Here is a 20,011-nt window from a genome sequence, read left to right as displayed (position 1 = left end):
GGAGGAGGAAGAGGCTTCTTGACCCAATTATCTTCCTTTGTCCACAGCTCCCTCCTGTTTTCTGAAGCTGCCACAGGGGAGGAGTCTCTTCTCAGTGAGGGTCTCCGGGAGTCCCTCAGCTCCTACATCAGCCTGAATGACGAGGCTGTCTCTCTGGATGATGCCTAGGCCCAAAGGAGAGACCAAAAGGGAAACCAAGGCTGCACATCTAGAACCCCAATTCAGCCTCCTGGGCACCCCAGAGGCAAGGCTGTGCACTCAGGGAGGGAGGGTGGGACACAGAGGTGCATCCAGGGTCCCACCTGTACCCTTGCTCTTTCCTCTCTTAGCCCTTAGAAGTCACCTACTTCCTTCCAGTGCCATGATCCCACCTGCGACCTCTAGTCCGAGTGCAGAGAAGGTGGGACCAGGGCCAGGGTTCCAAAAAGAGAATAAGCCTCCTGGGGGTCTGACCTAGTTAGTTCTTGAGTTTGGGGTTTCCAGTACCATCTGGATGCCCTGCCTGTTGAGCCCCATTCTACATCCCCACCATTAACCAGGCCCCACCCACAAGGTAGAAACAACCCCTAGAGTCAACGAGAAAGTCATTTTCAGAAAATCTACAAGTCTCGTTGAGACCACCACCATACCTCAGAAGGTAGGACTGTGGCCTAGAAGGGAAAGGAAAGCTGAGATGATGTCTTACTGTAGCAGCAGATCTTGGATGGTCCAGGCTCTACGTGACCTCCAGAGCAAAGAGAAAGACTTCGGACAGTCTAGGTCCTCAAATGTCCCCCATTGAGGACAACAGCCCCAGCTCTTTTTCTTTTTTTTGAGATGGAGTCTTGCCCTGTTGCCCATGCTGGAGTGCAATGGTACGATCTCAGCTCACTGCAACCTCCACCTCCTGGATTCAAACAATTCTCCTGCCTCAGCCTCCAGAGTAGCTGGGATTACAGGCATACACCACCATGCCTGGCTAATTTTTTTGTATTTTTAGTAGACATAGGGTTTCACCACGTTGGCCAGGCTGGTTTCAAACTCCTGACCTCAGGTGATCCACCCACCTCGGCCTCCCAAAGTGCTGGGATTACAGGCGTGAGCCACGGCACCCAGCCTAGCTCTCAGATCTCTATTTCATTTTGTGGCTTACCATTCCCTAGCACACTGGCCTTGCCATCTTGTGGCCGAATACAAAATAACACCTCTTAAGTCTAGCACACTGCAGTGAGGCCAGGCACCTCAGTGCTGGGCAGGGGCATCAGAAGGTGCTAAGCCCTCTCTCCACAATGCCAAGATGGAGACCACAGCCTACACCAAATCCAGCCCTTGATTTCCCTGCTGCCTCCATAAAGAGAAAGAGGTCTGCTGGATCCGCTAAGGGATCAGGGAGAGGAAGAAAGAGGGATGGGGTGGGAGGTACCACCTCCAGTGCTCCTACTGGTTCCCAAGCTACAGGTGGGGTGGGAAAGGCTTTATCAGGTATCATCAACAGGTTCTCAATTAAAGATTTGATTTATTCAAGTATATGAAAACATTCTACAATGGAAACTGTTATTAGATGCTGCCTGTACTGTGCTATGGACCACGCACATACAGCCATGCTGTTTCAGAAGACTTGAAATGCCATTGATAGTTTAAAAACTGTACACCCGATGGAGAATCGAGGAAGACAATTTAATGTTTCATCTGAATCCAGAGGTGCATCAAATTAAATGACAGCTCCACTTGGCAAACAGCTGTTACTTGATGGTATCCAAGAAGAAATGGTTGGTGATGGATAAATTCAGAAATGCTTCCCCAAAGGTGGGTGGTTTTTAAAAAGTTTCAGGTCACAACCCTTGCAGAAAACACTGATGCCCAACATACTGATTCACGGTCCAGGAAACACGGGTCTTCCAAGTTCCAAGGGGCTGGGGTTCCCCAACGATCAAGTTCCTGTGCTGTAATCAAGAGGGTCCTTTGGACTGGATAGGGAGCACTTGGGAGCTGTACACCATCAGTCATAATGGATGGCAGTGTAAAAGATGATCCAAATGACCTAGTGAGGAGACAAGCACTGTTCATAGGTCACCTGGCTTAACACAGGCCGATTCCACAAAACAAAAATGCCAGATGAGAATGTAAACACGGGGCACTCTCCAGGGGCTAGCCATTGCACAATCTGCTTGGGGGGTCTAAATTATTTCACTGAAATCACGCTGTCACTAACAGAACCCAGGACTGCCCTCCTGCACTTGCAAAGGAACTCCTGATAAGCTCCTCCCCTACCAAATGGCAACCCCAGGCCCAGGGAATTGAGGTGCAGATGTGGAAATGATTCAAGTAAAGCATATCACACTGCTAGCAGGTGCTGCGACTACCAATGTGAAAATACCATAACTTGTCAGCTGCATATCAAAGCAGGGATTCTCAAACCTTGGCTACCCATTGTAATCTCTTGGTTCTTTTAAAAAAACATATAGATGCCCCAGCACTACCTCTCAAAAGATTTTATTGGTTTGGGTTAGAGTCTGGACACATAAGGTTTTGTGGTTTTTTTTTTGAGTCCTGCTGGGACTCAACAGGTACACACCACCACTCCTAGCTATTTTTTTTCCCCCCTGTAGAGATGGGTTTCACCATATTGCCCAAGCTGGTCTCGAACTCCTGGACTCAAGCAGTCTGCCTGTCTCAGCCTCCTAAAGTGCTGTAATTACAGGCATGAGCCACCATGCCAGGCCATGAGTATAATTTTAAAAAAAATGGGCCAGGTGCAGTGGCTCACACCTGTAATCCCAGTACTTTGGGAGGTGGAAGCAGGCAGATCACCTGAGGTCAGGAGTTCCAAGACCAGCCTGGCCAACATGATGAAACCCCATTTCTACTAAAAATACAAAAAATATCCGGGCATGGTGGCTCACACCTGTAGTCCCAACTACTCGGGAGGCTGAGGTGGGAGGATCACTTGAGCATGGGAGGCAGAGGCTGCAGTGAGCCAAGACTGCGCCACTGCACTACAGCCTGGGTGAAATGGTGAGCCCGTGTCAAAAAAATAAAGCGTACAGTTGAGAGGCTTTCTGTATAGGAACAGTTGTGCAAACATCACCACTGATTCCAAAACATTACTCCAAAAAGAGCCTGTTTCCTTTATCAGCTACTCTCCGTCCCCTCCTCCCAGCCACTGGCAACCACTAATCTACTTTTTGCCTCTATGGATTTGCTCACTGTGGAGATTTTGCATATGGAATTACACAACACATGGTCTTTTGTGTCTGGATTCTTCCACTTAGTATGATGTTTTAAGGTTCATCCATGTTATACAGCATGTATCAGTACTTCCTTCTTTTTTTTGAGACGGAGTCTCGCTCTGTCGCCCAGGCTGGAATGGAGTGCAGTGGCGCGATCTCGGCACACTGCAAGCTCTGCCTCCCAGGTTCACACCATTTTCCTGCCTCAGCCTCCCAAGTAGCTGGGACTACAGGCGCCCGCCACCACGCCCAGCTAATTTTTTTAAGTAGAGACAGGGTTTCACCATGTTAGCCAAGATGGTCTTGATCTCCTGACCTTGTGATCTGCCCGCCTCGGCCTCCCAAAGTGCTGGGATTACAGGCGTGAGCAACTGCGCCCGGCCACTTCATTCCTTTTTAAGGCCAAATAACATTCTACTGTATGGATACATAGTATCTTATCCATTCATCAAGTGATGGTCATTTGGACTGTTTGTACTTTTTAGCTATTATGAAAAATATTTCCTAGTTTCCTTTTTGAGATGGAGTTTCCCTCTTGTTGCCCATGCTAGAATGCGATGGCGCGATCTTGGCTCACTGCAACCTCCACCTCCCGGGTTCAAGCGATTCTCATGCCTCGGCCTCCAGAGTAGCTGGGATTACAGGCGCCCGCCACTACACCCAACTAATTTTTTGTATTTTTAGTAGAGATGGGATTTCACCACGCTGGCCAGGCTGGTCTTGAACTCCTGACCTCAGGTGATCCTCCTGCCTTGCCCTCCCAAAATGCTGGGATTACAGGCGTGAGCCACCATGCTCAGCCCTCCTAGTTTCTAATATCTAGCCAGGGTTGAGAATCAGATGTAGAAGCTGACGATGGGCCCTGGATTTACACATTACAGGGGACTGTACAGTATATCAGACCACATCTTCTGGGATGTGGCTCAACACAGGCCATGGCCCTGAGCCTCAGAAGCCTTTAGAAAAATAGCACCCTGCTCACATAGTGTAACTCAATCAGTGGGGTCCCCTCCTGTGAGTGACACCTCATGAAATGAACAGTACCTGTTGTAAAACTATCAGCTACACATACCATGAACAAGGCAAAAGAGGTCATAAACCCTTCCTTCGTGAGCTCCCACGTGCCACCATATTCTTCCTCATCAATCTGTAGGTAATTGCTGAAGTAGAGGTACAAGACTCCTGCATTGATCAGGCAGAATCTGGAGCAAGAGAGAACAAGTACCAAACATAAATTGAAAGCTTAGAACACTCAGAACTCGTGGCCGGGTGTGGTGGCTCACACCTGTAATCCCAGCACTTTGGGAGGCTGAGGTGGGTGGATCACTTGCGGTCAGGAGTTCAAGACCAGCCTAGCCAACATGGTGAAACCCCATCTCCACTAAAAATACAAAAACTAGCAGGGCATTGTGGTGGGCGCCTGTAATCCCAGCTGCTCAGGAGGTGGAGGCAGGAGAACTGCTTGAACCCAGAGGCGGAGAGGTTGCAGTGAGCCGAAATTGTTCCACTGCACTACAGCCTGGGCAACAGCGAAACTCTATATATAGTGTGTGTGTGTATGTATGTATGTGTGTGTGTGTGTGTGTATATATATGTATGTATGTATGTAATATAGTTCTCCAAAGCCCCTTGAAGTAACAGAATGGCTGCTAAGCCATCCCAAGCGGGACCTGACATGGGCCTCCAGGTAGCTCCAGCTAGGGTGTGGCTATGGGAGAAACACATGTGAAGCTGCTGCTTCATAGCCTAGTTGAACAAGCAACAGCATACCCCCTGTATAACTCCCAGTGGGAGACCATTTCTGGATATCCACTGTCTGTTATTGCTACGGGATGCAAACGTGAAGATGACTGTTCCTGCCCTCAGCTCACCATCAATTAGGGGGCTAGGAACAGCAATGAGCCGGGCATGGTGGCTCATGCCTATAATCCCAGCACTTTGGGAGGCCAAGACAGGCGGATCACCTGAGGTCAGGAATTCAAGACCAACCTGGCCAACATGGCGAAACCCCGTTGCTACTAAAAATACAAAAAATAAGCCGGGCATGGGGGCAGACACCTTTAGTCCCAGCTACTTGGGAGTCTGAGGCAGGAGAATTGCTTGAACCTGAGAGGTAGAGGTTGCAGTGAGCCGAGATCACACCAGTGCACGCCTGCCTGGGCGACAGAGAAAGACTCTGTCTTAAAAAAAAAAAAAAAAAGAGAGAGGCCGATGCCAGACATGCTGACTCATGCCTATAATCCCAACACTTTGAGAGGCCAAGAAAGGAGGATCACTTGAGCCCAGGAGTTCAAGACCAGCCTGGGACATGTAGAGAAACCTTGTCTCTACAAAATTTTTAAAAATTAGCCAGGTGTGGTGGCTCACACCTGTAGTTCCAGCTACTTAGGAGGCTGAGGCAGGAAAATCATTTGAGTCCAGGAGGTCGAGGCTGCAGTCAGCTGTGATGGTGCCAGTGTGCTCCCACCTGGGCAACAAAGTGCAGCCCTATCTCAAAAAAAACAAAATGGAGGGACCTGAAATAACTTCTACCAAAGCCAAGGTTTAGGACATTAAGCATTGTGCCAGGAACAAGGGAAATGGTCGTCAAATACAGAAGTTCCTACTTCCCAAACTCGCACAGGTACAAAGGTCACAGCAGAACTAGAGTGCATGCCACGAACAAGTAATGTTATAGCCTCTTGCATGAGGTCACTTTAGACCCATGAATGAATGGACTGGCCCAGCCTTCAGGAAGGCAGGAAGGTACCCTGCCTGACCTGAGATGCTCCTGAGGAGTGGTGCACCAGACCCAGGAGTGCCACTGTAGGGCTGCTTCTTTGCTTTAGTCATCACACACACACACAGCTCCAGAGCAGCAATGGCCTTTCCTGTAACAGGAAAAAAAGCCTCTATTTAAAAAGAAATGATACCATGAAAATGTAAGATACCCAAGACTTACCCTGCTATCCCCAAGAACCCTCGTAATGGCAAAACTCCCCAAATGACACCCAGGACCACAGCAATGATCTGTCGGAACCAGTAGATCACATCTAAAAATTCATCCTGTAGAAAAGACAGAAAATGCAAGAATTATCTGGAGTGGGTGCCACAGGACAGCAAAAGGGGAGAATATTAAACCTTTCTGCTAAACATATCCAGGAAATTTGTTTCCCCCCAAAGGCAACAGTATGTGCTTCCTGTTTCACCTCTTACTTATACTAAAATGTGGTAGAAATGATACATTTAGAGGCTGGGCGTGGTGGCTCAAGCCTGTTATCCCAGCACTTTGGGAGGCCGAGGCGGGTGGATCACCTGATGTCAGGAGTTCAAGACCAGCCCGGCCAACATGGTGAAACCCTGTCTCTACTAAAAATACAAAAAATTAGCCGGGTGTTGTGGCAGGCGCCTTTAATCCCAGCTACTTGGGAGGCTGAGGCAAGAGAATTGCTTGAACCTGGGAGGTGGAGGTTGCAGGGCAACAAGAGTGAAACTCCGTCTCAAAAAAAAAAAAAAGAAAAAAAAAAAGATACATTTAGACATCATTAAGCGATCACTTCCAGAATCTGTGCTCTAAATCAAAATTCTAGAGGTGCATATATAATATGGCCTGTAATGAAATGACTGTGATAGTAATTGTGCTACTGGCCGCACATACGGATTAGAAGCATAAATGCTGGAGGCAGGTGCCACTATATTTAAGTTTAATGGAAGAACACAGAAGACTCAGGTTTCTGATCTGCCCTAGATTCCAGAAACCAGTCCTTATACAAGAAAAGAAAGAAATGACACAGCAGATTAGAGACTGCAGGTTTTGCAAGAGCTGGGCAGGGCTGGGGGCAGAACAAGGGCACCTTCAGGAAGTGCCTCCCATCCCCCCCTTACAGGAACTTCAGGAAGGAAAATCCACTTCGGCAGCCCAGAAAACCAAGAAATGACTGCAAATATAATACGCTTTTCAAGCTACCTGGAATCAAGCTGTTTGTGATGGCCCCTTCCAGATCATGGAGCAGAGTTACGAAGCATCCTCCGAATGGAACGAGTAAGAACGTTCTGAAGTCCCAACCAATTCTCGCACATATTTGGTGGCGTTTCTCCACCCCCACACCTCACACTCACCCAGCGGGTGGTCTCAGTCTCCCCTCTTGACCCATGCTTATCAAAGTATTCGGTCCTTTACATTCAACAAGCAACAGCAGCTCAAGATTAGCGAGCCTCACTATGTGCAAAAGGCTTTAATGTACCACAGTACCCCACTTCAGAGTTATTCTGAGTTAAACGAGATTCCGCTTGGAGAGCACCTGGCACGTAGAAAGCATTCTCAGCAGAAGTCTGTTACTGTTACTGTTTGTACTATTTAATTCGAAAGAAACAAGTAACCTACTCAAAACCCTACTGCACATAAAAGGCGGAGGCCGAATCGAATGCAGCTCCCTTTCCCAGTTCAGGCACAAACCCTGCCCGCGAATGACAACGCCTCTCCCCGCTCCTCGCCAATTCCGCATAACTAGGGGGCTTCATCCTTAGGCCACCCTTCGGGGAGCTCCAAGCCCAGCTGTCCGCCCAGTGCCCGCCAAGTTTGCTCTGACACCCTTGGGCCACCCGCCCCACTGCCCTACTCGATTGCGCCGGAACGAGGACGAGGGCAGGCCCGCGCCAGTCTTCCGTTCCCCGAGTCCCAGCCGACTCCTCGCACCCGCGCCCTGTTCAGACTCCACCGTACCTTATCCTCCCAGGCCGCGTCGCTCCGCAGCACCTTACTCCAGACGGAGACTTTGAGGGCCCCGTTGGCCAGCTGCGGCTGAGGCGGCTCCTCCTTCCGCCGCCCGCCGCTCATCCTCCCGTCGCGCCGCCCGGGCCGGGCCTGGGGCGCGCGGGCTGAGCCAAAGGGAGTCGGGGTCTAGGGTCGCAGGTCACGGCGCGGGGCGGCTGCAGGCTCAGCGGTCCGGTCCTGCGGCGCGCCGCGGTCCCTCACACCTGGCCAAGCTACCCGGTTCCGCCGGCTCTACAGAGCAGGCGCCGCGAAGGGAGGGGCGGTGCAGTGTCGCGCGCCCTCCCGCCGACGTGCTCACGCAGCCAATCGGCGACCGCGAAGCCATCCGAGTGAACAGCGACCGGCGCCTTGGCGCAAGCGCGCTACTCGTGGCGGAAATGACGTCAGCATCCGCCGGGCTCGCGGTAAGGTGTGAGGGGAGGGACAATCTTGGTAGAACGGTGACTGGGCGCCAGGAGGCGCTGTGGAGACCGAGGAGGTAGGGGAAAACCGAGGCTGGACGTCAGCGTCGCCCAGTCGGCCACAGCTGCCCCTCGAGCAGCGAGTGGGGCAGGAGCGGCTCTACCTATCCTTGCGACCTACTCGCCTGCTGAGCCCAGACCTTGCTCCAGGGTAGCTCCAAGCTGCCCCATAGGATTTAGTCCGCTTATTTTCTCCCCTAACCCTGCAAGTTCTGTAGGGCCTTGTTGAAGATGTTAACTCTTCTGTAATAACTAACCATTTCATCTTGCCCAGCACCCTCTTTTGGCACACGAGAGCCCTGAGACCCCAAAAGAGGAAATGAGATTCTGAGGCCGTATAGCAAGGTGGACCCAACCGGGGACTCCTGGGCGGCAAATACAAGGATTGGGTTAGGTGTCAGGATATCTGAGTGTTCACATACAGCGTCCTCACCATGTGCTGCGTCAGTGGTTCACAAAGTGAGCTTCCGGATCAGCAGCGGCCGCATCGCCTGGGAACTGGGTAGAGGCGCAGGTTCTCGGCCCCCATTCCACGCCTACTGACTCAGAACCCCTGGGGATGGGGCTCCTTCCGGTGGCCCTCCAGGTGGTGCCAGGCTCACTGTGCTGGTAAGTCCAGAGACCAAGGCACATCCCTTCTGGACAGTGGATTTTTTTTTTTTTTTGAGACGGCACGGTCTCTGCTCACTGCAACCTCCACCTCCCGGGTTCAAGCGATTCTCGTGCCTCAGCCTCCCACGTAGCTGGGATTACAGGCGCCCACCACCACGCTCCACTAGTTTTTTTTGTATTTTAGTAGAGACGGGGGTTTCACTATGTTGCCCAGGCTGGTCTCGAACTCCGGAGCTCAGGCAATCCGCCCATCTTGGCCTCCCAAAGTACTAGGATTACAGGCGTGAGCCACCTCACCCGGCCTCTGGACAGTGGATTTATAAAGACAAGTAATGTATCTGGTACCTGGGTGTGTCTGACTCCAGAATCTGTGCTCTTAACCGTTAAACTTTAAAGCTGAGAGTATCTTTTTTTTTTTTAAAGAGGTCAGAGCATCTTTTGCATACCTATCAACATTCACCTGTAATTCTTCACTTTTCAGGAGTAATAGAACCTCCCTAGGGAGGCCAGGCGCAGTGGCTCACTCCCATAATCCCAGCACTTTGGAAGGCCGAGGTCGGTGGATCACTTGAGGTCAGGAGTTCGAGACCAGCCTGGCCAACATGGTTGAAAGCCCGTCTCTACTAAAAATGCAAAAAAAAATTAGCCGGGCGTCGTGGTGGGGACCTGTAATCCCAGCTTCTCAGGAGGCTCGAGGCATGAGAATTGTTTGAACCTGGGAGGTGGAGGTTGCAGTGAGCCAAGATCGCGCCATTGCACTCCAGCCTGGGCAACAGAGCAAGACTTGGTCTCAAAAACAAAACAAAAAACAAACAAAAAACCTCCTAGAGAGCTTTTCCAGAATACTATAGCTGCTGTTTTCCACCCCAAGCCCACCCTGACATTGTTTCAGTAGATTAAGTGGGGCTGGACCCTCAAGGTGAAACATACTGTGATCACGTTACTGTCTGGAACTGGTGGAAGGGCCGTATACGTTATATGGGTGCACTCCTTTTGTCCTAAGTTTCCCCATGGGTCTTGTTCTTTTCAGCCCTGCCTCTTTTCTGATCCAGTTTCCCTCCCATATGAAATGGTAAAGCTTAGCCAGTTGAAGGAAATCAAAATATTTTACCCCAAAATATGGCTCCCTAGTATAATGACTATTTTAGTTTAGTTTTTAAGACAGGGTCTCACTCTGTTGCCCGTGCTCAAATGCGGTGGCATGATCAGGGCTCACTGCAGCTTTGATCTCCTGGGCTCAAGCGATCTTCCCACCTCAACTTCCCAAGTAGCTGGAGCTGCAGGCACAGGCACATGCCACCAACCTGGCTAAGATTTTTTTTTTTTTTTTTTTTATAGACAGAGTCTCACTCTGTCGCCCAAGCTGGAGTGCAGTGGCATGATCTCAGCTCACTGCAACCTCTGCCTCCCAGATTCAACCAGTTCTATTGACTTAGTCTCCCCAGAAGCTGGGAATACAGATGCGCACCACCACACCTGGCTAATTTTTGTATTTTTCAGTAGAGATGGGATTTTGCCATCTTGTCCAGGCTGGTCTCAAATTCCTGACCTCAAGTGATCCGCCTGCCTCAGTCTCCCAAAGGGCTGGGATTACAGGCATGAACCACCACACCCTGACAGGTTTGTTTTTGTTTTTGTTTTTTAATTTTCTGTAGAGACAGGGTCTCACTATGTTGCCTAGGCTGGTCTTGAACTCCTGGGCTCAAGCAGTCCTCCCACCTCGGTCTCCCAATGTGTTGGGATTACAGGCATGACCCACTGTGCCTAGCATAATGAATATCTGAACTTGAAAACCTAATCAAGGTGCTGGAAGAGACTTTTCCTGTATCTACATAAAGATATGACTGACCCACCAAGGAGAAGAGTTCTTGTTCCTCTCCCTGTTATCTCACTTTCTTTTTTTTTTGAGACGGAGTCTCGCTCTGTTGCCCAGGCTGGACTGCAGTGGCGCGATATCGGCTGACTGCAAGCTCCGCCTCCCGGGTTCACGCCATTCTCCTGCCTCAGCCTCCCCAGTAGCTGGGACTACAGGCACCCGCCACCACGCCTGGCTAATTTTTTGTATTTTTAGTAGAGACAGGGTTTAACCGTGTTAGTCAGGACAGTCTTGATCTCCTGACCTCGTGATCCGCCCGCCTCAGCCTCCCAAAGTGATGGGATTACAGGCGTGAGCCACTGCGCCCAGCTATCTTGCTTTCTATTGCAGAAGAGAAGACAGTGTAACCACACCTGAACAGACCCTTTTTCAAGGTAATGACTGTCTCCAACAATAATTTAAATTCCAAAGATAACTATTTACAGGTTAATTTCTGTTTCTGATCCAGTCATTCTTCCTAATAATCATTTGTTGTCCCTCAGTAAAATTCCTTGCTCCCCCTTCCCATAACCTGTTCTACCAGGATCCAAGCCCTCATTCTTTCTGTAACCTCAAGATGGTACAGAAGCTTCTGTACCTGGCCGGGTGCGGTGGCTCACACCTGTAATCTCAGCACTTTGGGAGGCCGAGGCGAGTGGATCACCTTAGGTTAGGAGTTCGACATCAGCCTGACCAACATGGAGAAACCCCATCTCTACTAAGATTACAAAAAATTAGCCGAACGTAGTGGCATGTGCCTGTAATTCCAGCTATTCAGGAGGCTGAGGCAGGAGAATTGCTTGAACCTGAGAGACGGAGGTTGCAGTGAGCCGAGATCGTGCCATTGCACTCCAGCTTGGGCAACAAGAGCGAAACTCCATCTAAAAAAAAAAAAAAAGAAGCTTCTGTACCTTATTGGGGAGTTGGGGAGCTGGGTCTTCATTCTGAAGACTCCTGTGTATACACGTTAAATCAAATTGTATGCCTTTTCTCCTGGTAATCAATCTGCCTCATATCACTGATTTTCAGGGAAACTTCAGAGGGCCAAGAGCTTCCAAACTGACTGGTTTGGAAGTGTACCATTGTTACAAAACCTCTTTTACAGACTCCCTGCTGGCATGTAGTTCAGAAGACAAACTAATGAATCTGTCACAGAATGTTGGAAGAATGACTAGCCCTTGGCCTAAAGGTAAGTTTTCACTCTGCCAGGTCTCCCCCTGGTGAAGATGTATAAGGGGGAACCTGATCTGGGGGGATTAGGGAAGGCTAAACTCTGAAGGAAGACATTAGAAGGAAAAGAGGGAGGTGAAGGTGGGAGATAACATTTAGGGAAATGAAACCATGTGGGCTAATGGTAAGGAATGAAGCCACCAGAGGGGAAGCACAGGGGAGAATCATGCTGAAGAGTTTGCTTCTTATCCAGGGGTAGGGGAAGCCATCAGGTTTGCATCTTAGAAGGATCATGCTTGCTGCTATTTGGGGGACTGGATCAGAATGGGGGACTAGTTAAAAGGCTGTTAAAGTCATTTAGGTGAGAGTTGGTGAGGGCACTGAAGATGCAGAAAACTGGATTCAACAGTTTTTTTTTTTTTTTTTTTTTTTTTGAGATGGAGTCTCATTCTTGTTGCCCAAGCTGGAGTACAGTGGCATGATCTCAGCTCACTGCAACCTCCACCTCCCGGGTTCAAGCGAGTCTCCTGCCTTAGCCTCCCGAGTAGCTGGAATTACAGGCGCCCGCCACCACGCCTGGCTAATTTTTTTTGTATTTTTAGTAGACACAGGGTTTCACCATGTTTGGCCAGGCTGGTCTCGAACCCCTGACCTCAGGTGATCCACCCACCTCGGCCCCACAAAGTGCTGGGATTACAGGCGTGAGCCACCATGCCCGGCCCGTTCTTTTTTAAATTAAACATATTACTTATTTATTTATTTTGGAGACAGAGTCTCGCTCTGTCGCCCACGCTGGAGTGCAGCGACACCATCTCAGCTCACTGCAGCCTCTGCCTCCCAGGTTCAAGTGATTCTCGTGCCTCAGCCTCCGGAGTAGATGGGATTACAGGTGTGCGCCACCACACCTGGCTAATTTTTTGTATTTTAGTAGACATGGGGTTTCACTGTGTTACCCAGGGTGGTCTTGAACTACTGAGCTCAGGCAATCTGCCTGCCTCAGCCTTCCAAAGTGCTGGGATTACAGGTGTGAGCCACCACACCCAACCAAATTAAAAATATTTTTAAGGGCCTGGCATGGTGGTTCATGCCTGTAATCCCAGCACTTTGGGAGGCCAAGACAGGAGGATCACTTGAGCCCAGGAGCTCAAGACTAGCCTGGGCTACACAGGGAGACCCCGTCTCCACAAAAAAAAAAAAAGAAAGAAAAAAACAATTAGCCAGGCATGGTGGTGCACACCTGTAGTCCCAGCTATTTGAAGGCTGAGGTGGGAGGCTTGCTTAAGCCCAGAAGGTAGAGGCAGCAGTGAGCTGTGATCATCACACCACTGCACTCCAGCCTGGGTGACAGAGTGAGAGACTCTCTCAAAAAAAAAAAGTTTTTTAAATTTTAGTAAAATATATCTAACAAAGTTTATCATTTCAACACTTATTAAGTGTATAGTTCAGTGGCATTAAGTGCATTCACTTTGTTCTGCAGCCATCACCACCATCCATTTTCAGAACTTTGTCACCTTGTAAAATTGAAACTCTGTACCCATTAAAAATAACTCCTCATTCTCCCATTTCCCCAGTCCCTGGAAACCAGTTCCATTCTACTTTCTCTGTAGGAATTTGACTATTCTAATGGGTATCTCATAGGAGTACAGTATTCGTCCTTTTGTGACTGGTTTGTTTCAGTTAGCATTATGTCCTCCAGTTTCACCCATGTTGTAGCATGTGTTAGAATTTCCTTCCTTTTTAAAGCTGTTGTATGTACATACCACATGTTGCTTACCTACTGATAGACATTTGGGTTGCTTACACTTTGACTATTCTGAATAATGCTGCTATGAATTGGAGTGTACAAATATCTGTTTGTGTCCCTGCTTTGTTATTTTGGGCGTATTCTCAGAAGTGGAATTGCTAGATCATATCGTAATTCTATTTTTAATTTTTTGAGGAAGTGTTGTTTTCCACAGCAGCTGCGGCATTTTACATTTCCACCAGCAGTGCACAGGGTTTGGAGATACATGTTTTTTTTTTTTTTGAGAAGGAGTCTTGCTCTGTTGCCCAGGCTGGAGTGCAGTGGCACAACCTCAGCTCACTGCAACCTCCGCCTCCTGGGTTCAAGCGATTTTTCTGCCTCAGCCTCCCAAGTAGCTGGGATTACAGGCACCCACCACCATGCCCAGCTAATTTTTGTATTTTTAGTAGAGACAGGGTTTTGCCACGTTGGCCAGACTGGTCTGGAACTCCTGACGTCATGATCCGCCTGCGTCGGCCTCCCAAAGTGCTGGGATTACAGGTGTGAGTCACCGCGCTCAGCCTTTTTCTGCTGTTAATAATCATCCTACTAGGTGCAAAGTAGTATTTTCACTGTGGTTTTGATTTGCACTTCCCTAGTGATTAGTAATGATTGAGCATCTCATTAGACAGTATTTTTTTATGTCATATTTGTTTTTTCTTTTTCTTTCTTTTTTTTTTTTTTTTTTTTGAGACAGAGTCTCGCCCTGTCACCCAGGTTGGAGTGCAGTGGTACGATCTTGGCTCACTGCAACCTCCACCTCCCAGGTTCAAGGGATTCTCCTCAGCCTCCCAAGTAGCTGGGATTACAGGTGCCCACCACTACGCCCAGCTAATTTTTGTATTTTTAGTAGAGACGGGGTTTCATCATCTTGGCCAGGCTGGTCTCGAACTCCTGACCTCAAGTGATACGCCCACCTCAGCCTCTCAAAGTGCTGGGATTACAGGCATGAGCCACTGCGTCCGGCTCTAGGTCATGTTTGTATTACATTGCGAAGCTCTGACCGTAACTCCAAGAGCCATTATGTTTGCATGGGATTGGGAGAGGTCACAGAAAGTTCTAGTTGGAAGGGTCCTCAAATCCTGCAGTGTAGCCCAAGGTCATAAGGGAAGTTAGAAGTTCAACAGGCATCTGAAACCTGATCCCTGTTCCTCCTCTTACCTCTCTAGGAGCAGACAAAGCTAAGCTGGCAGCCAGAGGGGAAGCCCTTGTCTAAAAGGTATTTTTGGGACTCAGACTTGTTCCCTATTTGCTTTCACCCAAGGCTTTCCTTATCTTAGGAAGCGGGGAATCTGGCTGAATCTCAGTGAATCCATCTGGTTAAAATAAACATCTTGGGTGGTCTGAGATGGAAAATAACTTGATGAAGGGTCAGATTTGGAAGTGGGAGAGACAGATTTGGAAGTAGGACAAATTTTGTCTTTGTGAGTTTGTAGCTTTTTAGTACTAGTTGAACACATGAGCTCAGCCTTAGGGCTATTTCCCAGCTGAATGCCTCGATAGCACTGCCAGCTGCTTGGAGTGGGGTTTGGAGAGGAAGGTATATTCTGAGGGGTAAGACTGGCCCCTCACAGGCACTGATGGATCACAGGTATCAGAAATCCTGGGGGCAACCATCAGCCATGGAAAGAGCACCTGTTGTTGGAATGGAGGTCTGAGATTGCATCCTGGTCTTTTTTTTTCTTTTTGGCCCACAATAAATGTCATACTAGCACTTAATGAACCCTCACTAGCTACCAGTCACTTCACTAAATGTTTTACATTCATTTGTTTTGTTTTTTGAGACAGTCTCACTCTGTCACCCAGGCTGGAGTGCAGTGGGACAATCTCAACTCACTGCAACCTCCACCTCCTGAGTTCAAGCAATTCTCCTGCCTCAGCCTCTGGAGTAGCTGGGACTACAGGCACCTGCCACCATGCTCAGCTAATTTTTGTATTTTGTAGAGATGGGGTTTTGCCATGTTTGCCAGGCTGGTCTCAAGCTCCTGACCTTGGGTGATCCACCCGCCTCGGCCTTCCAAAGTGATGGAATTACAGGTATAAGCCACTGCATCTGACTACATTCGTTTTCATCCAAAACCTGGCTGGACTTTTAACCATTAACCATTATACTAAACTCTTCTCTTTTTATACCTTTACTTGCAATTTCTCTACATCGTGTGTGGATTACCTTGGTAATTAAAATGGTAGGGCTACACTTGACCTTCAAGTTACCATAGCCTCCTGGGAGCAAAGACGTCAGATGGTTCAGAGACCCTTCTTCCTCTCATCTTGTAACTTTGAAAGACAAAGACAAAGAGCTGCTACTTTCCCAGCCCAGTAGTTTCCTGGGGATAGGTCAGTGTCCTGATAATGAATGGTGAAGGTCTCTGGAGCAAGATCATCAGAATCTCATGTGGCATCAGTGAAGAATGCAGATTCCTGCCCAGACTCTCTAGGCGTGAGGTCTGGGAATATGCATCTTTGTAAGCTTTCCTGATGATCTTGATGGATATTTAGGCTTGAGAATTACGTCTCTGGGTAATTAGGCCCAATTCTGCCACTTAAAAGCTGTGTGGTATGGGGTAAGTTATTTTACACGTTGTTTTTCCCTCAGCTGTGTGCTGAGCAAGGATAGATAGTAACGTATAGATTATCCTATTTCATCCTCCCAAGAGGTGAGTATTACTATTCCCACTTTATTGATGATGAAAACTGAAGTTTGGAGTAGTGAACTGTCTTGCCTATGGTCATGACAGCTAATCAGTGACAGACCAAGAATGTGAAACCAGGCTTGGGTCATAGAGAAATGCCTTTGAAATCAGTAACACTGACAGCAGTGATGGTTATTTCTGCATCCTTCTTGAGTGCCACACCTTATCCTCTGCAGCTCTAGTGCATAACATAGCAAGGATACAGCCATACAAGGCAGACCTGGCCTCTGCCATATGGGAGTTTTCATGTAGCAGCTTTCTTTTCTTTTTTTTTTTTTGAGACGGAGTTTTGCTCTGTCACCCAGGCTAGAGTACAGTGGTGCGATCTCGGCTCACTCCAACCTCTGCCTCCCGGGTTCAAGCGATTCTCCTGCCTCAGCCTCCCGAGTAGCTGGGATTACAGGTGCCTGCCACCGCGCCAGGCTAATTTTTGTAATTTTAGTAGAGATGGGGTTTCACCATCTTGGCCAGGCTGGTCTCGAACTCCTGACCTCGTGATCTACCAGCCTTGGCCTCCCAAAGAGCTGGGATTACAGGTATGAGCCACCGTGCCCAGCCCATGTAGCAGCTTTCAAGCTAGACTGTACTTTTAAAATCCAGAGTCCTCAGTCTTACCCCAGAGATGCTTATTCATAGGGCTAAGTTGAGGCAAAAAAAAAAAAAGAAAGAAAAAAAAAAGGTTCTAAGCCCGGGGGCCATGGAGAAACTACCATTCAAAAACAGTGGAAAGGAAGAGGACTTCCCTGACCACCCATCTAGAGGATGGCATATCCCCTCCCCACCAATCACTACCATTACCTTTATTTTATTTTATTTTATTTTTGAGACAGAGTCTCACTCTGTCGGCCAGGCTGGAGTGCAGCGGCGCCATCTCAGCTCACTGCAACCTCCGCCTCCCTGGTTCAAGTGATTCTTCTGCCTCAGCCTCCCAAGTAGCAGGGACTACAGGCGTGCACCACCACGCCACCCGGCCACCTTTTTAAACAAAACAAAACAAAAAAAATATTAATGCAAAGTCCAAAATCGATGCCCAAAAACTTGAAGCATTATCTTAGCCCTATTAAGAACAAGGGTATAGGCCGAGTGCGGTGGCTCACGTCTGTAATCCCAGCACTTTGGGAGGCTGAGGCAGGCGGATCATGAGGTCAGGAGTTTGAGACCAGCCTGACCAACATGGTGAAACCCCGTCTCTACTTAAAATACAAAAATTAGCCAGGGGTGGTGGTGCGTGCGTGTAATCCCAGCTACTGAGGAGGCTGAGACAGGAGAATCACTTGAACCCAGGAGACGGAGGTTGCAGTGAGCTGAGATTGCACTGCTGCACTCAAGCCTGGGCGACAGAGCAAGACTCTGTCTCAAAAAAAAAAAGAACAAGGGTATAGAGAGGCGGCCAGGCTATACATAGCCAGCCCAAAGAGACAGCGGGTATTCACGACCAGGGCAGATACATTTAAAAGCTGTTTCCTGAATGAGACTCTAATAAAAAAGGTGGATGTCCTTAGATCATGTTCCCAGCGTCACAGGAGGGGCCCTAGCCACATTATCCCGCAGTTCACTTTCATTATCTAGAGTGCTTGCTCACTCCAGGGCTCATTTGAAGCTTGATGCAGAAGACACTTTTGATTTCAGTTCCTTTTATTTTTTTTGAGACAGAGTCTCGCTCTGTCGCCCAGGCTGGAGTGCAGTGGCATGATCTCGGCTCACTGCAACCTCCGCCTCCAGGGTTCAAGCGATTCTCCTGCCTCAGCCTCCCGAGTAGCTGGGATTACAGGGGTGCGCCATTCCCACCCCACCAATTTTTGTATTTTTAGTAGAGACGGGGTTTCACCATGTTGGCTAGGCTGGTCTCGAACTCCTGACCTCAAAAGTGATCTGCCCGCCTCAGCCTCCCAAAATGCTGGAATTACAAGCATGAGCCACCACGCCCGGCCGATGTGAATTGAATATTAAACTTACTTTGAAAAGCTGTAACAGCATGTGCCTATTCTGCTGAGCTCCAGGGCCAAGTGTGCAGTTTGAGAGATACTGAGAGAGAAATGGGGGAAAATCAGGACCTTGGGTGAATGGCTGAGGGAGCTGAGGCTCTTTAATCTGGGAAACTTGAGTGGGGAGGCTCTCTCTCCAAATTCCTGAAGGAGAGTGACCTGTAGGAGAGACCACCAAGATTTCATTCACAGAAGAAACTTCTTGTGCTGAGCCCACAGCACTGTTCTAGACAGCTAGATGATACTACGTTAGTAAGTGACCACTATATTACTTCAGGTAGGTTCTGGGCAGACCTGAGTGACCCTGAAGGAAAAGACTTGAATTTGAATTCGAGCTCCATATTTATATAGACTATATGAGTTCAGGCAAGTATCTGAAATCCCTACTCAGTTTCTCTTTTTTTTTAGAATAAAAAAAAATTTAAAAAAAGATGGGGTCTCATTCAGTCACCCAGGCTGGAGTGCAGTGGTCCAATCACAGCTCATTGCAGCCTCAAACTCCCAGGCTTAAGTGATCCTCCAGCCTCAGCCTTGGAGTAGCTGGGACTGTAGGCACAAGCCACAGCCCACTCAGTTTCTTTACCTAGGGCATCTCACTTTCATGTGTGTGTGTACAAAAATTAAGAAATTGGGGCTGGGCACAGTGACTCACGCCTGTAATTGCAGCACTTTGGGAGGCCGAGGTGGGTGGATCACGAGGTCAGGAGATCGAGATCATCCTGGCCAACACGGTGAAACCCCGTCTCTACTAAAAAATACAAAAAATTAGCCGGGCATGGTGGCGCACTCCTGTAGTCCCAGCTATTTGGGAGGCTGAGGTAGGAGAATCACTTGAACCTGGGAGGCGGAGGTTGCAGTGAGCCAAGATTGTGCCACTGCACTCCAGCCTAGCAAGAGAGAGAGACTCCGTTTCAAAAAAAAAAAAAAAGAGACTGGACATAGCACAGACCCAGACCCAGGCACACTCAACCAAACTCAGTTTCCCACTGTTGCAGACCTTGGTTTTTATAGTTTGGGCTGTAGTTAGTGTATTGTCATTTCAGTATGGCAGAAACGTATTAACAGCTAGTTTAAGCAAAAAGGGGAATTCACTAGCTTACATAATAGAGAAGTTTACAGGTGGTCCTGGTTTCAGACATGACTGGAGCTTCCATCTCATAGCTGCTTCTCTCTGTGCTGGGTTCACACTGCAGTCATGCTTGTTTCTTACTGAGAGAGGGGGAGGACAAAGTTGCCAGTTCCTCAAGGTTACATCCTCACCACTTAGCAACCCCAGAGCTTAACTGTTGATTCCAGGGAAGACTGGCCCAATGTGAGATGCAAATGCCCCCTTTACCCTGAGTTGAATGGGATACAGAATGGAGCTGGTGAAAGGGAATGGGGGTACAGCGTGCACAGAACTCACAGCTGGCTACTAGAGGGAGAGTAAAAGATGTAAAGCAAAGTAAGAAGCCAGTGACTGCTTTGTCTTCAAGCCTGGGCCCTGAGCC

General features: G+C 48.6%; 2 protein-coding genes and 1 long non-coding RNA gene across 5 annotated transcripts in view; 2 read left to right on the top strand and 1 right to left on the bottom strand.

Moving 5' to 3' along the window:
• The window catches only part of SLA2 (Src like adaptor 2), a 34,280-nt gene extending 32,772 nt beyond the window's left edge, over window positions 1-1,508 (top strand). For both annotated transcript variants that reach the window (XM_001137186.7, XM_001137099.7), the window contains exon 8: window positions 48-1,508. In XM_001137186.7, the coding sequence (XP_001137186.1) occupies window positions 48-168 (121 nt within the window). In that variant the 3' untranslated portion in view covers window positions 169-1,508. The remainder of the gene's footprint in view (window positions 1-47) is intronic.
• On the bottom strand, window positions 1,476-8,266 carry RAB5IF (RAB5 interacting factor). 2 transcript variants are annotated; one of them, XM_003953720.4, is made up of 4 exons: window positions 7,912-8,262; window positions 6,151-6,254; window positions 4,282-4,411; window positions 1,476-2,020 (listed from the first exon to the last, which is right to left on the bottom strand). In XM_003953720.4, exons 1-4 carry the CDS (start codon window positions 8,023-8,025, stop codon window positions 1,979-1,981), a joined length of 390 nt encoding a protein of 129 aa, XP_003953769.1. In that variant the 5' UTR covers window positions 8,026-8,262; the 3' UTR covers window positions 1,476-1,978. The 2 variants fall into 2 exon arrangements, with proteins under 2 accessions (XP_003953769.1, XP_003953771.1); XM_003953722.4 differs by lacking the exon at window positions 4,282-4,411 and having other exon boundaries at window positions 7,912-8,266.
• Window positions 8,267-8,393: 127 nt separating this feature from the next.
• The window catches only part of LOC112206538 (uncharacterized), a 29,164-nt gene continuing 17,546 nt past the window's right edge, over window positions 8,394-20,011 (top strand). The window contains exons 1-2 of the long non-coding RNA XR_010154208.1: window positions 8,394-9,032; window positions 11,996-12,079. This is a non-coding gene — a long non-coding RNA (uncharacterized LOC112206538). The remainder of the gene's footprint in view (window positions 9,033-11,995; window positions 12,080-20,011) is intronic.

This window comes from Pan troglodytes, chromosome 21 (assembly GCF_028858775.2).
Source record: "Pan troglodytes isolate AG18354 chromosome 21, NHGRI_mPanTro3-v2.0_pri, whole genome shotgun sequence".
In the NCBI taxonomy this organism is placed as follows: domain Eukaryota; kingdom Metazoa; phylum Chordata; class Mammalia; order Primates; family Hominidae; genus Pan; species Pan troglodytes.
This window is presented reverse-complemented; position numbering and strand designations above follow the sequence as displayed.

Bases quoted from the DNA above. Each gene is read 5' to 3' on its own strand.
- RAB5IF (XM_003953722.4), bottom strand. From the start codon at position 8,025: ATGAGCGGCGGGCGGCGGAAGGAGGAGCCGCCTCAGCCGCAGCTGGCC. The intron at 6,255-7,911 runs GTACGGTGGAGT...TCTTTTCTACAG, and splicing joins ACGCGGCCTGGGAGGATAAG to GATGAATTTTTAGATGTGAT. The intron at 2,021-6,150 runs GTAAGTCTTGGG...TCTCCTCACTAG, and splicing joins GGGTTCTTGGGGATAGCAGG to GTCATTTGGATCATCTTTTA.